Source organism: Panthera leo, chromosome D3, assembly GCF_018350215.1.
Source record: "Panthera leo isolate Ple1 chromosome D3, P.leo_Ple1_pat1.1, whole genome shotgun sequence".
Lineage (NCBI taxonomy): Eukaryota > Metazoa > Chordata > Mammalia > Carnivora > Felidae > Panthera > Panthera leo.
This window is the reverse complement of record NC_056690.1, coordinates 27,937,432-27,953,337: the sequence shown is the minus strand read 5'-3', so window position 1 is coordinate 27,953,337 and position 15,906 is coordinate 27,937,432. Positions and strand designations below refer to the sequence as shown.

The 15,906-nt window shown below is 49.8% G+C and overlaps 1 protein-coding gene across 7 annotated transcripts in view; it reads right to left on the bottom strand.

Annotated features, from left to right (window-relative positions):
• The window catches only part of TXNRD2 (thioredoxin reductase 2), a 51,659-nt gene that overhangs the window by 34,884 nt on the left and 869 nt on the right, over nucleotides 1-15,906 (bottom strand). For 2 of the 7 annotated variants that reach the window (XM_042911286.1, XM_042911291.1), the window contains exons 2-7: nucleotides 12,424-12,492; nucleotides 4,665-4,721; nucleotides 4,175-4,319; nucleotides 3,477-3,551; nucleotides 1,561-1,639; nucleotides 940-1,002 (exon numbers count right to left, since the gene is read on the bottom strand). In XM_042911286.1, coding sequence (XP_042767220.1) covers nucleotides 940-1,002; nucleotides 1,561-1,639; nucleotides 3,477-3,551; nucleotides 4,175-4,319; nucleotides 4,665-4,721; nucleotides 12,424-12,492 — 488 coding nt within the window. Of the gene's footprint in view, nucleotides 1-939; nucleotides 1,003-1,560; nucleotides 1,640-3,476; nucleotides 3,552-4,174; nucleotides 4,320-4,664; nucleotides 4,722-6,646; nucleotides 6,762-12,423; nucleotides 12,493-14,396; nucleotides 14,635-14,761; nucleotides 15,409-15,906 lie in introns of those variants that run through there. The other 5 variants (XM_042911288.1, XM_042911289.1, XM_042911290.1 and 2 more) reach the window with 5 other exon arrangements.

Here is a 15,906-nt window from a genome sequence, read left to right as displayed (position 1 = left end):
ACAATGTGGAATCTTGGAAACATTCTGCTGAGTGCAGGAAGCAGGTCACAAAGGCCACATGTCTGATTCCATTTATGTGAAATGTCCAGAGTGGGCAAATCCATAGGGACAGAAAGCAGACTAGTGGTTGCTTTCTAGTTGGGGTTGGGGAGGCAGGGAATGGGCAGTGACTGCTAATGGTACAAGGTTTCATTTTGGGGGTGAAAATGTTCTGGAATTAGGTAGTGGAGACTGATGGCTGCACAACTGTGAATATACTAAAACTCCCTGAATCGTACCCTTTAAAAGGGTGCATTTGATGGTGTATAAATTTTATGTCAATTAAAAGCAAGATTTGGGGTAGGGGAAGGAAGAAAAGGCTAAAGTCCTGGATGTTCCAACATTTTGAGGCTGAAGAGAAAAGGAAGAATCAGCAAAGCAAGATAAAGAAGACCAGGTGCGGTGGTGTCTCAGAGCCACCTGAAGAGTGAAGTGACAGTTGTTCTTAGGATTCAGCAGTACTGGGTCCCTGCTGACCTGCTTCCGTAGAATGGACATGAGAAAGAATTAGAAACAGGGATGCCTGGGTGGCTTAGTCGGTTCAGTTGATTAAGCGTCTGACTCTTGGTTTTAGCTCAGGTCATGATCTCGCAGTTCATGGGTTCAAGCCCTCCATCAGGCTCTGCAATGGCAGCACGGAGGCTGCTTGGGATTCTCTCTCCCTCTCTCTCTCTGTCCCTCCTCTGCTCACGTGTGTGCACACCCTCTCTCCCTCTCAAAACAAATAAACTTTAAAACTGAAAAAAAAAAAAGAAAGAAAAAGTGACAACAGTGAATATAGAAAAACTAATTTCTTTAAGAAAAGAAAGAATGGGGATGCTGCTGGTGTGGGAAGCATGAGCTGAGAGACCATGAACGTGCCCAGGGTGGCAGGGAAGGCTGTGTGCTGGGGACACTCACGTGGGTGGGGTACCTTGGCCGCCCTCCAGTAGCAATGACGATATGCTCCGCGGAAAGCAAAGTCTGAGAAGAAATCAAGGAAGCTGTGGTCACACAGATGTACTGTGGCACACAGATGCAGAGGGCTCGACTGCCCACAGGTACCCCTGGTAGAGACCCACACTTTCTAATTACAGTTGCTGCCCTGCAGTGTGGACCCTCCAGCCAGGAGCTCAGAGGTCCCTTGGAGCTGGGAGCCTGCCAAGGGTACTCAAGCCAGGAGGGGGTGCAACAGAAGACGGCAGGGAGACATTGTAACTCCAAACACCACCCCCCACCCCCAGTTTACAGAGCACCCTGCAGGTGTCTCGTCTCCTCCAATCCCCACAAAATTCTGCAAGGGTGTGACCACCCACCCTATCGCCCAGCGCAGCAGGCAGCCTAGCACAACATGCATCTCAGTGGTCTGTTTCATTGTTTATGGAGAGTGACAACCAGCCTCAGAGAGATCTGCTGTCAATTCCAGCAGCACTTATTACTGCGAACATCACTGGGGTTGAATGAAGCTGGAGTCGGCACCCCAGGTCTTTGGAAGGGTCAGGACTGCCTGAGAGGAGCCACTCAGGAGAGCTGGGCACTCACCTCTTTCCCACCTTTAGTGACACCACAAATCGTGTGCTCATTGACAAAGCTGGCCTTGATGTTAAAGTACTTGACTTTTCTGCAAAATAAAAATAAGATTGTCAAATATTTTCTCTGTAAATTAAGTGTCACTTATGGGATTAAACAGGGAGCAGATGGGTAAAAGCCTAGCTCGGACCCACAGCCCCCTGCCCACAGCTCAGGTGGGGCAGACAGCACTGGGAAGCATGAAGGGGGAGAAGGATAGCTGTCGTCTCCCCAAGGGTCCCCTGGACCATAGATAACTGGAACTGCTGGACAGAAGCCAGCATGGTTCTGAGAGCCCAAGTACAGCCCTGGTGTGTGTGATGACAGAAGTGGCTGAGCCTCCCTAGGGTCCATCCTTGTCACCTGGGCACTTTCCGGCAGGGAACAGAGGCCCCTACGTGCACCCAGTTATCCCCGCCATCCAAATGACCAACCTCCTGCTGACAAGGAAGGGTGCCCACTAGGAAGACATTACTCTTACACTCTTACATCCCTCTAGGGGATAATAAGGCTGGAAAACAGGTCTGATGAGGACATAAGGGTGGTCAGGTGCATGGTGTGTAGAAATGATCCACGCCTTCTAATAATGAAGGCCACCCTGTAGTGGTGGGTTCTTGGCACATTTGGGAAGGCTTTATCACCTCCTGGACTTTATGTCCTCCCCACAATCAAGCCCCATGCCTCCATATGCTGCTTAAGCTGTAGGAAGCAAGTCCTCACTCACCCCCACAGCTCAGCAATAGCCATAGGATACAGACAGAAGTTCTGCACCAGCTTCCATCTGTGGGCACCTCTAGAGCTGCCCTGGGGTCAGGCCTGTTTGGCACTTGACTGGTTGCTGCCCAGGGCCAGCAGGATGGATGGCAGAGCCCTATGCTTCCAGCAAACCGCACTGGGGGATACTGAGCCCCACACAGAGGAAAAACAACAGGATACAGCTCAGCTCCCTGGTGGGGGGGATCACTGGGGACACCCAGGATGGGCAGGTGGGCCAGCTTCTCCAGCTCAGGTGTCCTGGGTTTCATGGGTACAAAATAGCTGCCTACTGTACAGGCCCAGGAAGACTCCTTGGAGCCAAGCAAATAGAGCTCAGATGAGAGCCACCAGACCTCTGAGGGAACACTGTCCCCTCCATGACCTGCATGGGCACAGGGAAGAGCTACAGGGCCAGGAGCAAAGCCTAGCCAGAGTCAAGTGCAGTTTGGGGCACCTCTCCGTCTGGTAGTGGCTCCTCAGGGAGGATCCTTTGGTGGAAGAAATCTCGGCATCTTGGTTGGGGGACCCCAAAGGGCTGATGGGACCTTGTCCCAGGCTAGAATGATCATGTTGGACATATGCTTCAGCACACAACAGCAGGTGCCTTCATGTACGCCTAGAGAGCCAGGAGGTGGGTGGTAAGGTGTGGGGTTCAGGGTGTGGGAGCCTTGGAGATGAGAGGTGAGTTGTGGACTTCACAGAGTGGGGCCTGGGCAACATGGGGTTCATGGGGCTCCTTACACATAACTGTGGTCCACCCTGACAGGAGAAAGGTCACCTGCCTCAAGGAAGGTGCTGGCATCTGGGATGGCCCTCTCTATGCTCCCACACTCTGGCCATTGTTCTCCCTAGCCCCAGCTCCGAGCATGCCTCCTCCTTGGTGCAGCCCTGGGCTCCAGCTATCCTGCCAGCATGCCCCCCGCTCCCTGCTACTCCAGGTTCTGCAGGTGCCAGCTTGCAGGGTGGCCTTCTGCTCACAGGGCACTCACCCCACCTGCTTCTCGTGTGTGCACCCCCACCCCATGGGCAGGGACTTCTCGTCTTATCACTGCTGAGCCTTTGAGGAGTTAAGTGCTTGACAAGGTATGAAATGACCCAGAGAGGGCCAGGAGGGCCTGAGGAGGCCTCAGTACCTATCCTGAAGCTGGACCCGGTGCCCCCAGTTCAGGGATTTCACATAATTCTGAACAGCTTCTGCCATTTTCCTCCTATTAACACACAACAAGAGATGTTAAAAACCACAACAGAAGCAATAACTATAGAGTCCCACAACAGACAATCAGATGCAAATAGTGGGTTAGCAGAAATACTAAGAAACAAAGTGATTCTAAAGGTGGAAAATGTGACATCTATCCCCACGGCCACTGTCTCTGTCCTGGGTTTGGGGCTGTGGGACTTTGGACTCAGGGAAAACAGGGGCTTTGGGCCACAGCCACCAGGACACAGCAGTGGCCCTGAGTCTAGGTCATCTGAGAACCACAGAGGGGCCTGTGTGCAGCTCAGAGCAGACCAGGTGCCACCTGTGGAACCTGAATCAGTTTCTCACCCTGCACCAGTGGTCTTTGGGGCCAGATCAACCTTTGTGAGGGTGTCCTGTGCACCATAGGGCCTTTAGCAGAACCCCATAGGTGCAGCAGCCCCCCCCCCCCCACCACCAGTGGTGTCTCTAGACAAAAATGTCTCTAGACTTTGCCAAATGTCAAGGGGTGGGGCACAGAGCTGTTCCCAGTGAGGGCCACTCTCTGATAGCACGCTCCCGTGAGGGTTAATGGAGCAGTCAACCTCCCCCATGAGCAGCGGACAAGCACTGGGAGTGGGCAGGGCTCCTCACCAGTCATGCAGGACCGGCTGGGCCACATCCCAGCCGTAGTGGGGAGCGTCGCGGATCATACCCCCCAGCAGCGCTGCCTGGTGTATCAGCTTCTTGGGGATGCAGCCAACGTTCACACACGTGCCGCCTAGGCCCCACCTGGTGCCTGGCATGTTGGGAAGAGCATGTTTAGATTTGTATTCAGGGGACTAGAAGTCTCTCCTGTTCTACAGTTGTGTAGGATTCCTTGAAGTCATTGTTTGCAACTCAGACACGCTCCAGGTGAACACTGCCCTGTGAATTTACTGTCTATGATTATAGTCAGATTCATTTTTAAATAAGAACAAGGAACTTTACATTAATGGTGACTTACTGGAGAAACAGGACCTGTGCCAGAGACGCCAACTAGCAGTGGGTGACTGGCTCTAGGCTCAGCCACCCTCCGTGCATGAACCAGGCACCCTTCCTCCCTCTTCCCCAGGACACACGGCTCCCATCCAGGGCTACCTACCTCGGGGGGAAGGCTCCACATAGTCTACCACAGCCACCTTCATTCCCAGCTGAGCGGCTGGAAAGACAAAAAGAGCGAGCAGATGGGCAGCTGCTTCGGGGCTGGGGCTGGGGACCCTAGGGGCCCATGACCACCAGAAAAGGGCAGGGAAAGACCAGGACCAGCACCTTCTCACCAGCTCCACACCCAGATCTCCCCACCTGTCAGCTGCCACACAGCTGTGCTGCCCATAAATGAAAACCCTAGGGCCTCTTCTTGACTGCAGCCTTCACACGACCCACCCTAGTGCCAGGACCCAGTGGGATGCCCACCCTTCCTCATATGCCCACCACAGCCCTCCCTTGCCTTCTGCGGCACCTGGCTCCAAGCCCAGACATTCAGCATGAGCCTGGTGCCCACCCAGAGCATACTTACATGCATCACAGGAGTATCCACCTCCTGGGAGAGGCCCCAGACTCGGAGCTTCCCCTGGCTCTCTCCCCAGACCTACCCAGTAGACTCATTCATCTCCTCTCTTCTCCACTGGACACCATGGGAGGCTTCTACCCAAGGTCTACCCTTGTGGCTATTTGCTACCTCATTCTCAGGGTGAGAAAATGGAAGGTCAAATGGCAGGTCCAGGATCAGCCAGGCCCCAAAGTGGGAGGGAGACCTGGGCTCCAACTGCACCTCCTGTCTGGAGTCTCCTGGCTTTCCCCACTGGCTGTGAGCAGATTCCTCCCAGGGCCACCAATCCTAGGTTCTGACCCTGTTACCAATTAGCCAGGGATAATTGAAGGGCTTCCCCTTGGCTTACTTGGGGAATTGCATCGCCAGCCTGGGCACTGGACTTGACTGAGGGCATGCCCGACTTAAACATCGTGACTCATGAGTGTTTCACATACTACAGAATGTACTCAATTCATGGCTATCAACCAAGATCAGAACAAAGTTTTAGAGCCTTCATGTAAAAACCCATTTTGTTCAACTGATCAGTGATGCGATCGCAGTGCTTGTTTTAAAAACAAGGGGGACTCTTTGCCTGCTTCAGATTCTGTGTCTCCCTCTCTCTCTGCCCCTTCCCTTCTTGTGCTCTGTTTCTCTCTCTCTCAAAAATAACTAAACATAGGGGCGCCTGGGTGGCTCAGTCGGTTGGGCGTCCGACTTCGGCTCAGGTCATGATCTCGCAGTTTGTGAGTTCGAGCCCCGTGTCGGGCTCTGTGTTGACAGCTCGGAGCCTGGAGCCTGTTTCAGATTCTGTGTCTCCCTCTCTCTGACCCTCCCCTGTTCATGCTCTGTCTCTCTCTGTCTCAAACATAAATAAACGTTAAAAAAAATTTTAGAAAAAAAAAAAGGAAAAGAAAAAAAAATAAATAACTAAACATAAAAAAAAAATTTTTAAAAAGGGGGGAGGGTGCCTGGGTGGTTCAGTCAGTTAAGTGTCTGGCTCAGGTTATGATCTCACAGTCCGTGAGTTCGAGCCCCGCATCCGGCTCTGTGCTGACAGCTCAGAGTCTGGAGCCTGCTTCAGATTCTGTGTCTCCCTCTCTCTCTGCCCCTTCCCTTCTTGTGCTCTGTTTCTCTCTCTCTCAAAAATAACTAAACATTAAAAAAAAAATTAAAAACAAGGGGGACTCTTCCAACATGCCTACGTCTGTCTCCCCCATCTGACACAATGGAGCAACAGGGACCGGATGTACCCTCCCATCCAAGACAACCAAAACTCCAGACGGAATACATAAAATAAGGGTTTCAAGAAACCGAACATTACTCTTCCAAGGAGAGTGATTCTTGGAAGACAAGAAACAAACAAGGTGAGCCTCACAACTGGAGAGTCTTCAGGATGCAGCACAGGCAGAGCCCACCAGATTCAATGGCTGAGGAGACAGGCTGGGAGCCTGGGGAGACTGAGGCAGCCAGAGCTTCTGGGACAGAGAACCAGAGAGGATAGAGCTGCACAGAACCCCCGACATCTGATCAGTGCACATGTGTGAGGAATTTACCTGAGGCCAGGAAAGAATCATCCAGAAAGACCAGAGGAGACAGTGATCATGCAGGGCTGGGAATACTGCCTGTTCCCAGAAGGTAGACTGGACAAACCACATGATTCCTGGGGAGCTGTGAAAGTATTAAGGTCAGATCCCAGTCACTGGAAATGATTGGGCACAGCTCTGGACCTGCCTAATAAATTAAAAATAAATTTTTTTTAAATTTTTTAAAATGTTTTATTTATTTGAGAGAGAGAGAGAGAGAGACTGAATGGGGGAAGGGCAGAGAGAGAGGGAGACATAGAATCCAAAGCAGGCTCCAGGCTCAGCACTGTCAGCTCAGAGCCCGATGCAGGTCTTGAACTCACAAACTGCGAGATCATGACCTGAGCTGAAGTCGGACGCTTAACTGACCGAGCCACCCAGGTGTCCCTCGCCTAATAAATCTTAAGTGGAAGATGCAAAGGAATCAAACTCCAGAACATGCTCAAAACTGTATCTAGGAATCTAAAAATATCTAGAAGCCAGCAAGGGAAATTCAATCGAAAACCATCAGGCATGCAAAGGAGCAGGAAAATACAAGCCGTAAGAGAGAAAAGATCAGTTAATGGAAACCGACCAAAAACTGACACAGTTGTCAGAATTAGAAAAAAAGTAAAATGAGTATTGTAACTGTATTCCCCATGTTCAAAAAGTTAAGGAGCAACATGGAAGATATACAAAAGGACCCATGTCGGATTTATAGAGATGAAGATTACAATAAAAGAGATAAAAAATATATTGGGTGGGATTAATGGTAGATTAGACTTTGCAGACTCTTTTATTAGTGAACTTGGAAACACAGGAATAGAAACTCTCCAAAGTGAAGAGAGCACCCAGGAGCTGAGGGGCAACTTTGAACAGCCTAATATATGTGTGATTAAAGTCTCCCATAGTGAAGGAGAGGAAGAAGGACAGGAAAATTACCTGGAGAAATAATGATTGAAAATTCTCACAACTTGATGAGAATTATAAATCCATGGACCCAAGAAGCTAAGTGAAGTCTAACAGAAAAATAATTGAGAACTACACCAGGGCACACGCTCATTAAATTGCTCAAAACCAATGAAAAGAGAAAATCCTGAAAACCACCAGAGGAAAAAAGACACACAATGAAAGAACACAGAGATAAAGAGGCACCAGATGACATCAGAAACAATACAAGTGAGGGCTGCTGGGTGACTCAGTTGGTTGAGTGTCCCACTCTTGATTTGGCTCAGGTCATGATCCCAGGGTCATGGGATTGAGCACTGTGTCAGGCTGAGCATGGGGCCTTCTTGGGTTTGTGTTCTCTCTCTCTCTCTCTCTCTCTCTCTCTCTCTCTCTCTCAAATAACAAACAAAAAGAAATAATGCAAGTGAGAAGCCAGAAGGACAATGTCTCTAAAGTACTAAAAGAAAAAACAAACAAAAACTCTATCTTCCTTGAATTCTCCGCCCAGAGAAAATATTTTAAAAACTAAAGGCAAGATAAAGATGTCTTCAGACATACAAAAGCTTGAAGAATTAATTACTCTTAGAGCCACATCACAAGAAATGTTCACTGACATCCTTAGGGTAGAAGCAAAATGATGGCAGATGGAAACTCGGATCTGTACAAAGGAAAGAGTACACCAGAAATGGTGACTACACGGGCAGATCTGTAAGATTTTTTCCTCATTAGTTTAATCTTTTTTGAAGGTAATGGTTTAAACAAAAAATAGCAATGTGTTATGGGGCTTATAACATGTAAAAGTAAAACATATGACCACATAGGATAAAGGCTCGGAAGGGAGTAAGGGAAGCACGCTACCATACTAAGGTTTTCGTACTACATGTGAAGTGGGACAATATCACTTGCAGGCAGACTGTGACAAGTTCAAGGTGTCTACTGCAAACCCCAAAGCAGCTACCTCGCACCCTATGTATACATGAACTCAAAATGGACCAAAGGCCTAAGTGTCAGAGCTGAAAATGTACAAGTCTTAGAGGAAAACACAGGCATACACCTTTGTGAGCTTGGGTAAGACCACTGTTTCTCAAATACCAAAAGCATAGCAACAAAATAAATAAGAAATAAACTGGACTTGCATCAAAATTAAAAATGTGCTGCAAGAAAGTAGAAAGATAATCCATGGAATGGAAAAAAGCATTGGCAAATCATATACCTGGTAAGGGTCTAGTAACCAGAATATGTTTATGTATGAATATGTAACATAGGAGGCACCTGGGTGGCTCAGTAGGTTCAGCGTCTGACTTTGGCTCAGGTCATAATCTCACAGTTCATGGATTCAAGCCCCACGTCAGGCTCTGTGCTGACAACTCAGACCCCAGAGCCTGCTACGGATTCTGTGCCTCCCTCTCTCTCTGCTCCTCCCCTGCTCGTACTCTGTCTCTCAAAAATAAATAATAAACATTAAAAAAATTGTTTTAAGAATAAAATCTTTAAAAAAAAAAAGTGGGCAAAACTTGTGAATAGACATTTACTCATAGATATGCAAATAGACAATAAACACATGAAAAGATGATCCATGTCATTAATCATTAGGAAAACACAGACAAACCACAAGGAGGTACCATTTGAGCACCTACTTAGGAGACTATAATAAAAAAGATAACACATGCTAGAGAGGATGTGGAGAAATCTGAACCTTCCTGCATCGCTGGTGGGAATATAAAATGATACAACCACTTTGGAAAATAGTCTGGCATTTCCTCAAAAGGTCAAACCACACAACTCTGCAATTCTACTCCTAGGTATCTACCCAAGAGACAGGAAAACAGATCCACACAAAAATATGCGCACAAATGTTCCCAGTACCATTATTCACAAAAGCCAAAAAAGTAGAAACAACCCAAATGTCCAGCAATGGACAAGTGGATAATAAAATGTGATCTGTCCATGCAGTGGAATGATATTTAGCCACTGAAAGGAATATGGCATTAGCATATGCTGTGTGGTGGATGAGTGCTGAAAACATTATGGTAAGTGGAAGATACAAAGACAAAAGACCACATATTTATATTAAATATCCAGAATAGGCAAATACACACAAACAGAAGGTGGATTAGTGGTTGCCTGGGGCTGAGGACTGGCTGCTAATGGATACAGAATAATTTTGGGGGGTGGTGAAAATTTCTATGATTGATGTAGTGATAGTTGTAAAACTCTGTGAATATACTAAAAATTACTGAATTGTGCATTTTTGTGTTTTTTAAGTAGGCTTCCCACCCAACACAGAGTCCAAAGCAGGGCTTAAACTCATGACCCTGAGATCAAGGCCTGAGCCGAGATCAAGAGTCGGATGTTTAACTGACTGAGCCACTAAGGCGCCCCTGAATTACGCAATTTAAATGAATGAATAGTATGGTATATGACTTAATCTCAAAAAGCTGTTAGAAAACATATGAAACACTTCATGATAAATCTGATGAAAGATGTGGAGACCTGTACATTGAAGACTACGAAAGACTGTGGCAATTAAATGAAAAAATACCTAAAGAAGAGATATACTACATGACCTACCTGTTCTACTTTTAGGCATTGATCTCAGAGAATTGAAAACATGCATCCACACCAAGACACAAACCCAAATGTTCACAGCAGCACCATTCACAATAGCCCCAAACTGCAAATACCCCAAATGTGCACCTATAGGTGACTGGCCCAACATCATGTGGTGCATGCAAACAACAGAATACTAATCAGTAATAAAAAGGAATGAACTCTAGATGCACACAGCATCACAGATCAATCTCAAAATAATTACGCTATGTGAAAAAAAGCCAGAGAAGTAAGAATACATGCTGCATGATCTCATCTTGTATAACAAGATTTTAGAAAATGCAAACTAATCTGTAGTGAGAGAAAGCAGATCATTGGCTGTCTGGGGATGCAGCAGAGAGGGAGCAGCAGGAAGGGGTTCCCAAGGTTTGAGGAAACTTTGGGGTTTGTTATGAGCCGAGTCACGTCCCCTCAAAATTCATGTTGGAGCCAAAACCTCCAGAACCTTAGCATGTGACCTTATTTGAAGACAAGGTCTGTATAGAGGTTAGAATTGAGACCATAGGGTGGGCCCTACCTACTCCAATCTGACTGGTGTCCATATAAAAAGATGAGATTAGGACATAGACACACGGAGGAAAGACCATGTGAGGACACAGAGAAATGACAGCCATCTCTAAGCCAAGGACAGAGGACTCAGAAGAAACAACCCTGCTGGCACCTTCATCTCAGACTTCCAGGCTCCAGTGAGGAAATACATTTCTGCTGCTTAAGCCATGCAGCCTGTGGTTCTTTGTGACGGCAACCCCGGCAAGCTAATACGGGGGGGACGGACATGTTCACTAGCTTGACTGCGGTACATGGCTTCACAGGTGTGTACGTATGTCAAAGCATATCAAGTTGTCCACTGTAAATATGTATGGTTTATTTTAAGTCAATTATATTTCAGTAAAGCTATAGAAAAGCACAATCATCCACAGGGAGAGATGCCACTGTTGAGAAAGGCAAAGACAGACCTGGGAAGTGGTGTGGGTTAACAGAGATGTGCCTCTACAGGTAAGACACTAGAATGGACACGACATCCAGGGCTTTCTTCTGCTATAAGACACACCACTGGGACAACTGTCTGTATGCTCTGTTTCTTGGGGTGGCTCTGTGGTTCAATGGGATGAGGACCTCGTGTCCCTCTGTGGGCCCCCATATCAGCTGGGAGACTTCCAAGGTTCCTGCCCTCCACTGCAGGCCGGCACCCTCCTCTGCCCCTCAGAGCAAGAGCAGTGGACAGCAAATTTTCTTTATGCCAACTGTGATTCTAAAACCCAGGATCTGATATCAGAGAGCTGTAATTAAATGGTCAGGGTGGCTGCTCAACTCTTCATGTTTTGGGCACCATTTCTCTCCTGTCTTCCCCTCTCCCTCATCCACATCTGCCTCACCTGCCTCCTTATCATTTAGACAGACAAGCAGACTGCCAGGCACTCCTAAGGCAGAGAGCAGAGCCCCCAGTGAAACGGTGGCCATCTGTTCCGCATCCAGATTAGTGGTAAACTGCAACACGAGGTCTCTGGATGCCTCTGGGTCCAGCCCTTTCACTCAACACATCTTTACTGAGCGCCCCAGGGTGCCCAGACCCATCTGGTTAGACACGGACAGCAGAACAAACCATGATCTCTGTGGGACAGTGCCAGGGCTAAGAACGAGGACAGTGGAGCCGGGAGCAGGGACCAGATGTGTGTAGAAGGGGGTAATTCTACCCTTGGCAGCAAAGACTGAAGGAAGATGAGTGAGCCCCACAGCTAACCAGGTTGGTGAAGACCAGGCCAGGCCAGGCCAGGCAGACAGCCAGGGTGAGGCGCAAGGCCAGAAAGACCTTCGGGAAGCAGTGAGGCAGCCAGGGGCTGTAGCAGAAGAGTGAGCAAGGGTGTGGGTGGTGGGAGACATGTCAGATGGGTGGGGACAGCTCCCATGAGGCCTTGGGCTGCAGCCCAAGAGGGCAGGCTCAGACCTGGGTGTCATCCTGGCTGCTGGGAGTTGCACAGACAACTCGGGAGCGGCAGGGAGCAGGGCAAAATGATGAGGCTCTTGGGGTGACCCTGCAGGATGTAGGACTCCAGAGACCAGCAGGCCAGCTACAGAGATAATGCATTCTGTGCATGGCCACTCAGGGTGCATCTCCACCTAGCTACGAGAACAATGCAGCCCTCTCCAGGCATCCCTGAAAGCTTGGAGTCCCCGCCACACTGGCAGGATACAGGGCACAGGACACATACCTTCCTTGGCACAAGCCAAGCCGCCAGATCCCCCGCCAATCACCAGAAGATTGTAGTCCTGCCTCCCTGCTGGAGAAAGGAGAGGTGAGAAGAAGGGTCAGGACAAGTCTGGGATATGGATCCCATAAGATACCATGTGATTTCCAAAGGGCAAACAGCTCTGCCCAGTTAAATGTGGTACGGGATCTGTTTTATAGGATCGGAGCCCCCATCCTGTGATGGTCTGGGGTGATAATGCATCACACATCGAGGCAGAAGGCAACGATGGTATCCATCATCAGTACAAATCCTGAAACCAAGCAATGCCAGGTGAGGTTGGCCAAAGGTGTGTAACTGCCTTTGCAACAACAATCAGGTCAAGAAGAAGTTGCTCTGAACTTCACGCTCCATAACTGTTCTGCTCTGCTTCAGAACTGCTCTGAATTTACACGTCACCCAACGTTCTAAGCCAGACATGGGATTAAAACACTCTTCTTGGGGGGCACCTGGGTGGCTCAGTCAGTTGAGCGTCCAACTTCAGCTTAGGTCATGATCTTGTGGTTTGTGAGTTCAAGCCCCACGTTGGGATCTGTGTTGTCAGCTTGTCAGCACAGAGCCCACTTTGGATCCTCTGTCCGCCTCTCTCTCTGCCCCTCCCCTGCTCACACTCTCTCAAAAATAAAAATTACCCCCAAAATTACAAAAACGAAAAACAAGAACACTTTTCTTGAGTGTGTCTTTCGGCTGTAACAGTCACCTTTTGTTCTGAGTGAGGAAAAATATAAAAAGCAATCCCTGCATCAGGCAGCACACCCTGGCCTCTCAGAGTGCCTAGTGCACTGTGGGCCTTGGGGGAGAAGTGACTCTAAAATGCCTTTTGGGCTTACCATGGCATCACCTTGGAGGCAACACAAAGCCTACTCCCACGCCCGGCACAGAGGGCCGCTCACATCTTTCCTGCCCTGCGGAAGACATTATCTGTCCCTCTTATGCAAACTGCTGGCATGGAAAGCAAGCAAGGGACAGTCAGAAGGGGGGGGGGGTCGTGGTGAGCAAAGGAGTGAGTCAGGGGTAGGTGAGAGTAGGTGTGTCCTTAGGTGTGGCCGGCTGGTCAAAGCTCTGACACAGGGCCCAAGATGGAGAGGCCCGGCACCAGGCACTGGCCTAGTCCCTATAGAGAAAAGAAGAAATAACAGAAAATTATTAGTATGTTGAAAGGCAGAGGAGGTCAGACTGCTTTCAGCATGTCTAGAGCCAGCCACTGCTCCTGGTGAAGCACAGGATCCTGTGATCAAATAAGGGTCTGCCACCCAAGGCCAGCACAGCTGGCCACACTGGAACCTGAGAAGTGAAAACACTGCACCTGCCTTTGTGGCCACCTTGACCTTTCTGGTGGGCAAGGCTGTAGAGAATACTCCTGAGGACCGCATCCCTCAGGGACCCTGGCTTTGTAGATGTCCCACAGACAGGGGTCTAGAACCTATGCTTTGCAAGGACACAAGAGCTCAGTTGAGCCTAGAGGAGGCCCTGGCTTGCAGTTGGTGAAGTTAGGGGAGTCACCACCAGGAGCTTGTGTCCGGGTGCTTGGATGGTGGCCTGCTACCAGACTGTCCTGTGGAGACGCTCCACTGCACCCACCCCAAAGCCAGGCCCACCCCGGGTTCTGTCCAGCAGGTGGCATTTGAGGGCCCCTGTAATGTGTGAGAGGTGCACATGGGATCGAAGGGAGCCACAACTTGGTTCAAATAGCCAGTCCACAGTGAACCTAACTCCAAATTCAACTCAAGGGCTCTAAAGAGGCCTAAACTTTGTCAGTTATTCTGGTGGCTTTGATATGAGCCCAAAGAGCTGAGGACAGACTGCTGGCTGGAGACAAGCTGCTGCTGGGCTGCGAAGAGCACACGCCTGCTGGGCAGGGCAGTGTCTCTCCAGCTGCCCTGTGGTGAACAGGGGGAGGGGAAACACTAAGATTTTGCCCAGGAGAACACCCCTACCTTCCATTGCAGGTGCTGGTGCTGGTCCTTCCTGCTGACAGAACAGGTCCCTGCAAGCTCCTGATGTCCCCAGCCCCACACTGTGTCCCCTTTGCCTGCTATCAGGCAGAGGGCAGGGCAACCAACTGGCTGTGTGGATTGCGGGCTTATCCTTGGCTTGCTCTCCCTGCCTGCTGTGCACACCCAGGAGCCTCTCAGTCTGATAAACCCGTGAAAGAGGTCAGCAGTGGAACTTTCTGTAAGTGTAGGAAATCTTCCTTTAAACATGTAGGAGGGTTGGGATACCCTGCCAGGGGGAAGGACCCTCAAGGGCCTGTAGGGCGGATGAGGTGGGTGCTGCTCTGTGGGGGTTACCTGGAACACACCTGTGCACTCTGGTGCCCTGAACAGTCTCATAGCCTTCCTTTCCCCACTGCACGTTCAGTGCTCAGCCCCAGAAAGGTCTGTCTCCAATTTGTTCTGAGCCCATTGTCCTTTAGTTTTCTGCTCCCCCTCTGAACCAGGGGCCTGGCCCCCAGCAAGTTTGACAAGGCTGAATGAATGGTGCACTGCTCTGGGAGGGCAAGTGGAGGCTTTCCTGTGTGTCCACAGGCACACTGACCACCTCAGGGGACCACCTTGGGAGTCCCTTTGTGACTATTCCCTGCATCGTGCATCCTTCCTGGTAACAGGTGTTAGGGGACAGGTGACAGCAGTGTCATTCTGGTTCCTGTCCAGGGGTGGCATGGGCCACCCCCAAGCCTGGGATGGGGCAGGTGCCTTCCTGCTTTCAGACAGAAAGCTGCAGTTGAGATGGAGGAGGAGGCTCAAAATTAGCTCTGGGCATCCTTGTTGGGGGTTGGCACTGTGCCCAGGTCCTGTCAGCTCCTCATCACTGCAGCTAAGCTCTAGCTTTGGGGCTTCCTTCCCCTTGCTGCCCAAGGGTCATGGAGGCAGAATCTTTTGTGTTGCCCAGGTAGAAACAAAAAACTCCACTCCAAGGCCACCCCACTCTGCCCTAAGGCCAAGGTTACAGTGGCCGGAAGGGCCCTGGGCTCGTGGCAGCAGCAGCAGCAGCAGCAGCAGCAGCAGCAGCTCCTATTTATACATCTTTTATTCTCGCCAAGTGGGGTGAGGGCCCCACTGCACAGCTGCGTTTAATCCTCATGAACATCCCACCTTACTCATGCAGCAAGGAGGCTTTCAAAGATGGGGTGCCCTGGCCAAAGTCCCAGGGGTCAGCAAAGCCACTCTAAGAGCAACTCCATCTCCCCACCTCCCAGGCCTCTGCAGGGCCACTTGATCCCCTAGGCTCCCTAAGGCCACACAACTTTGCCCATCTACGCATGCTGTCAGCTTCATTCCACCAAGCACCCTGCTGCTCTTCCTCCCACAGCCACCACCTCTGAAGGAGGCCTCATCCCTTCTTTTCACAGGCCCCTCAATGCTGGTTCCCCATGGGGAGTCATCCAGGGACAAGGTCTAGGAGTCGGTCACTGTGCAGGCATGTGGTGGGGAGATGTCACCACAT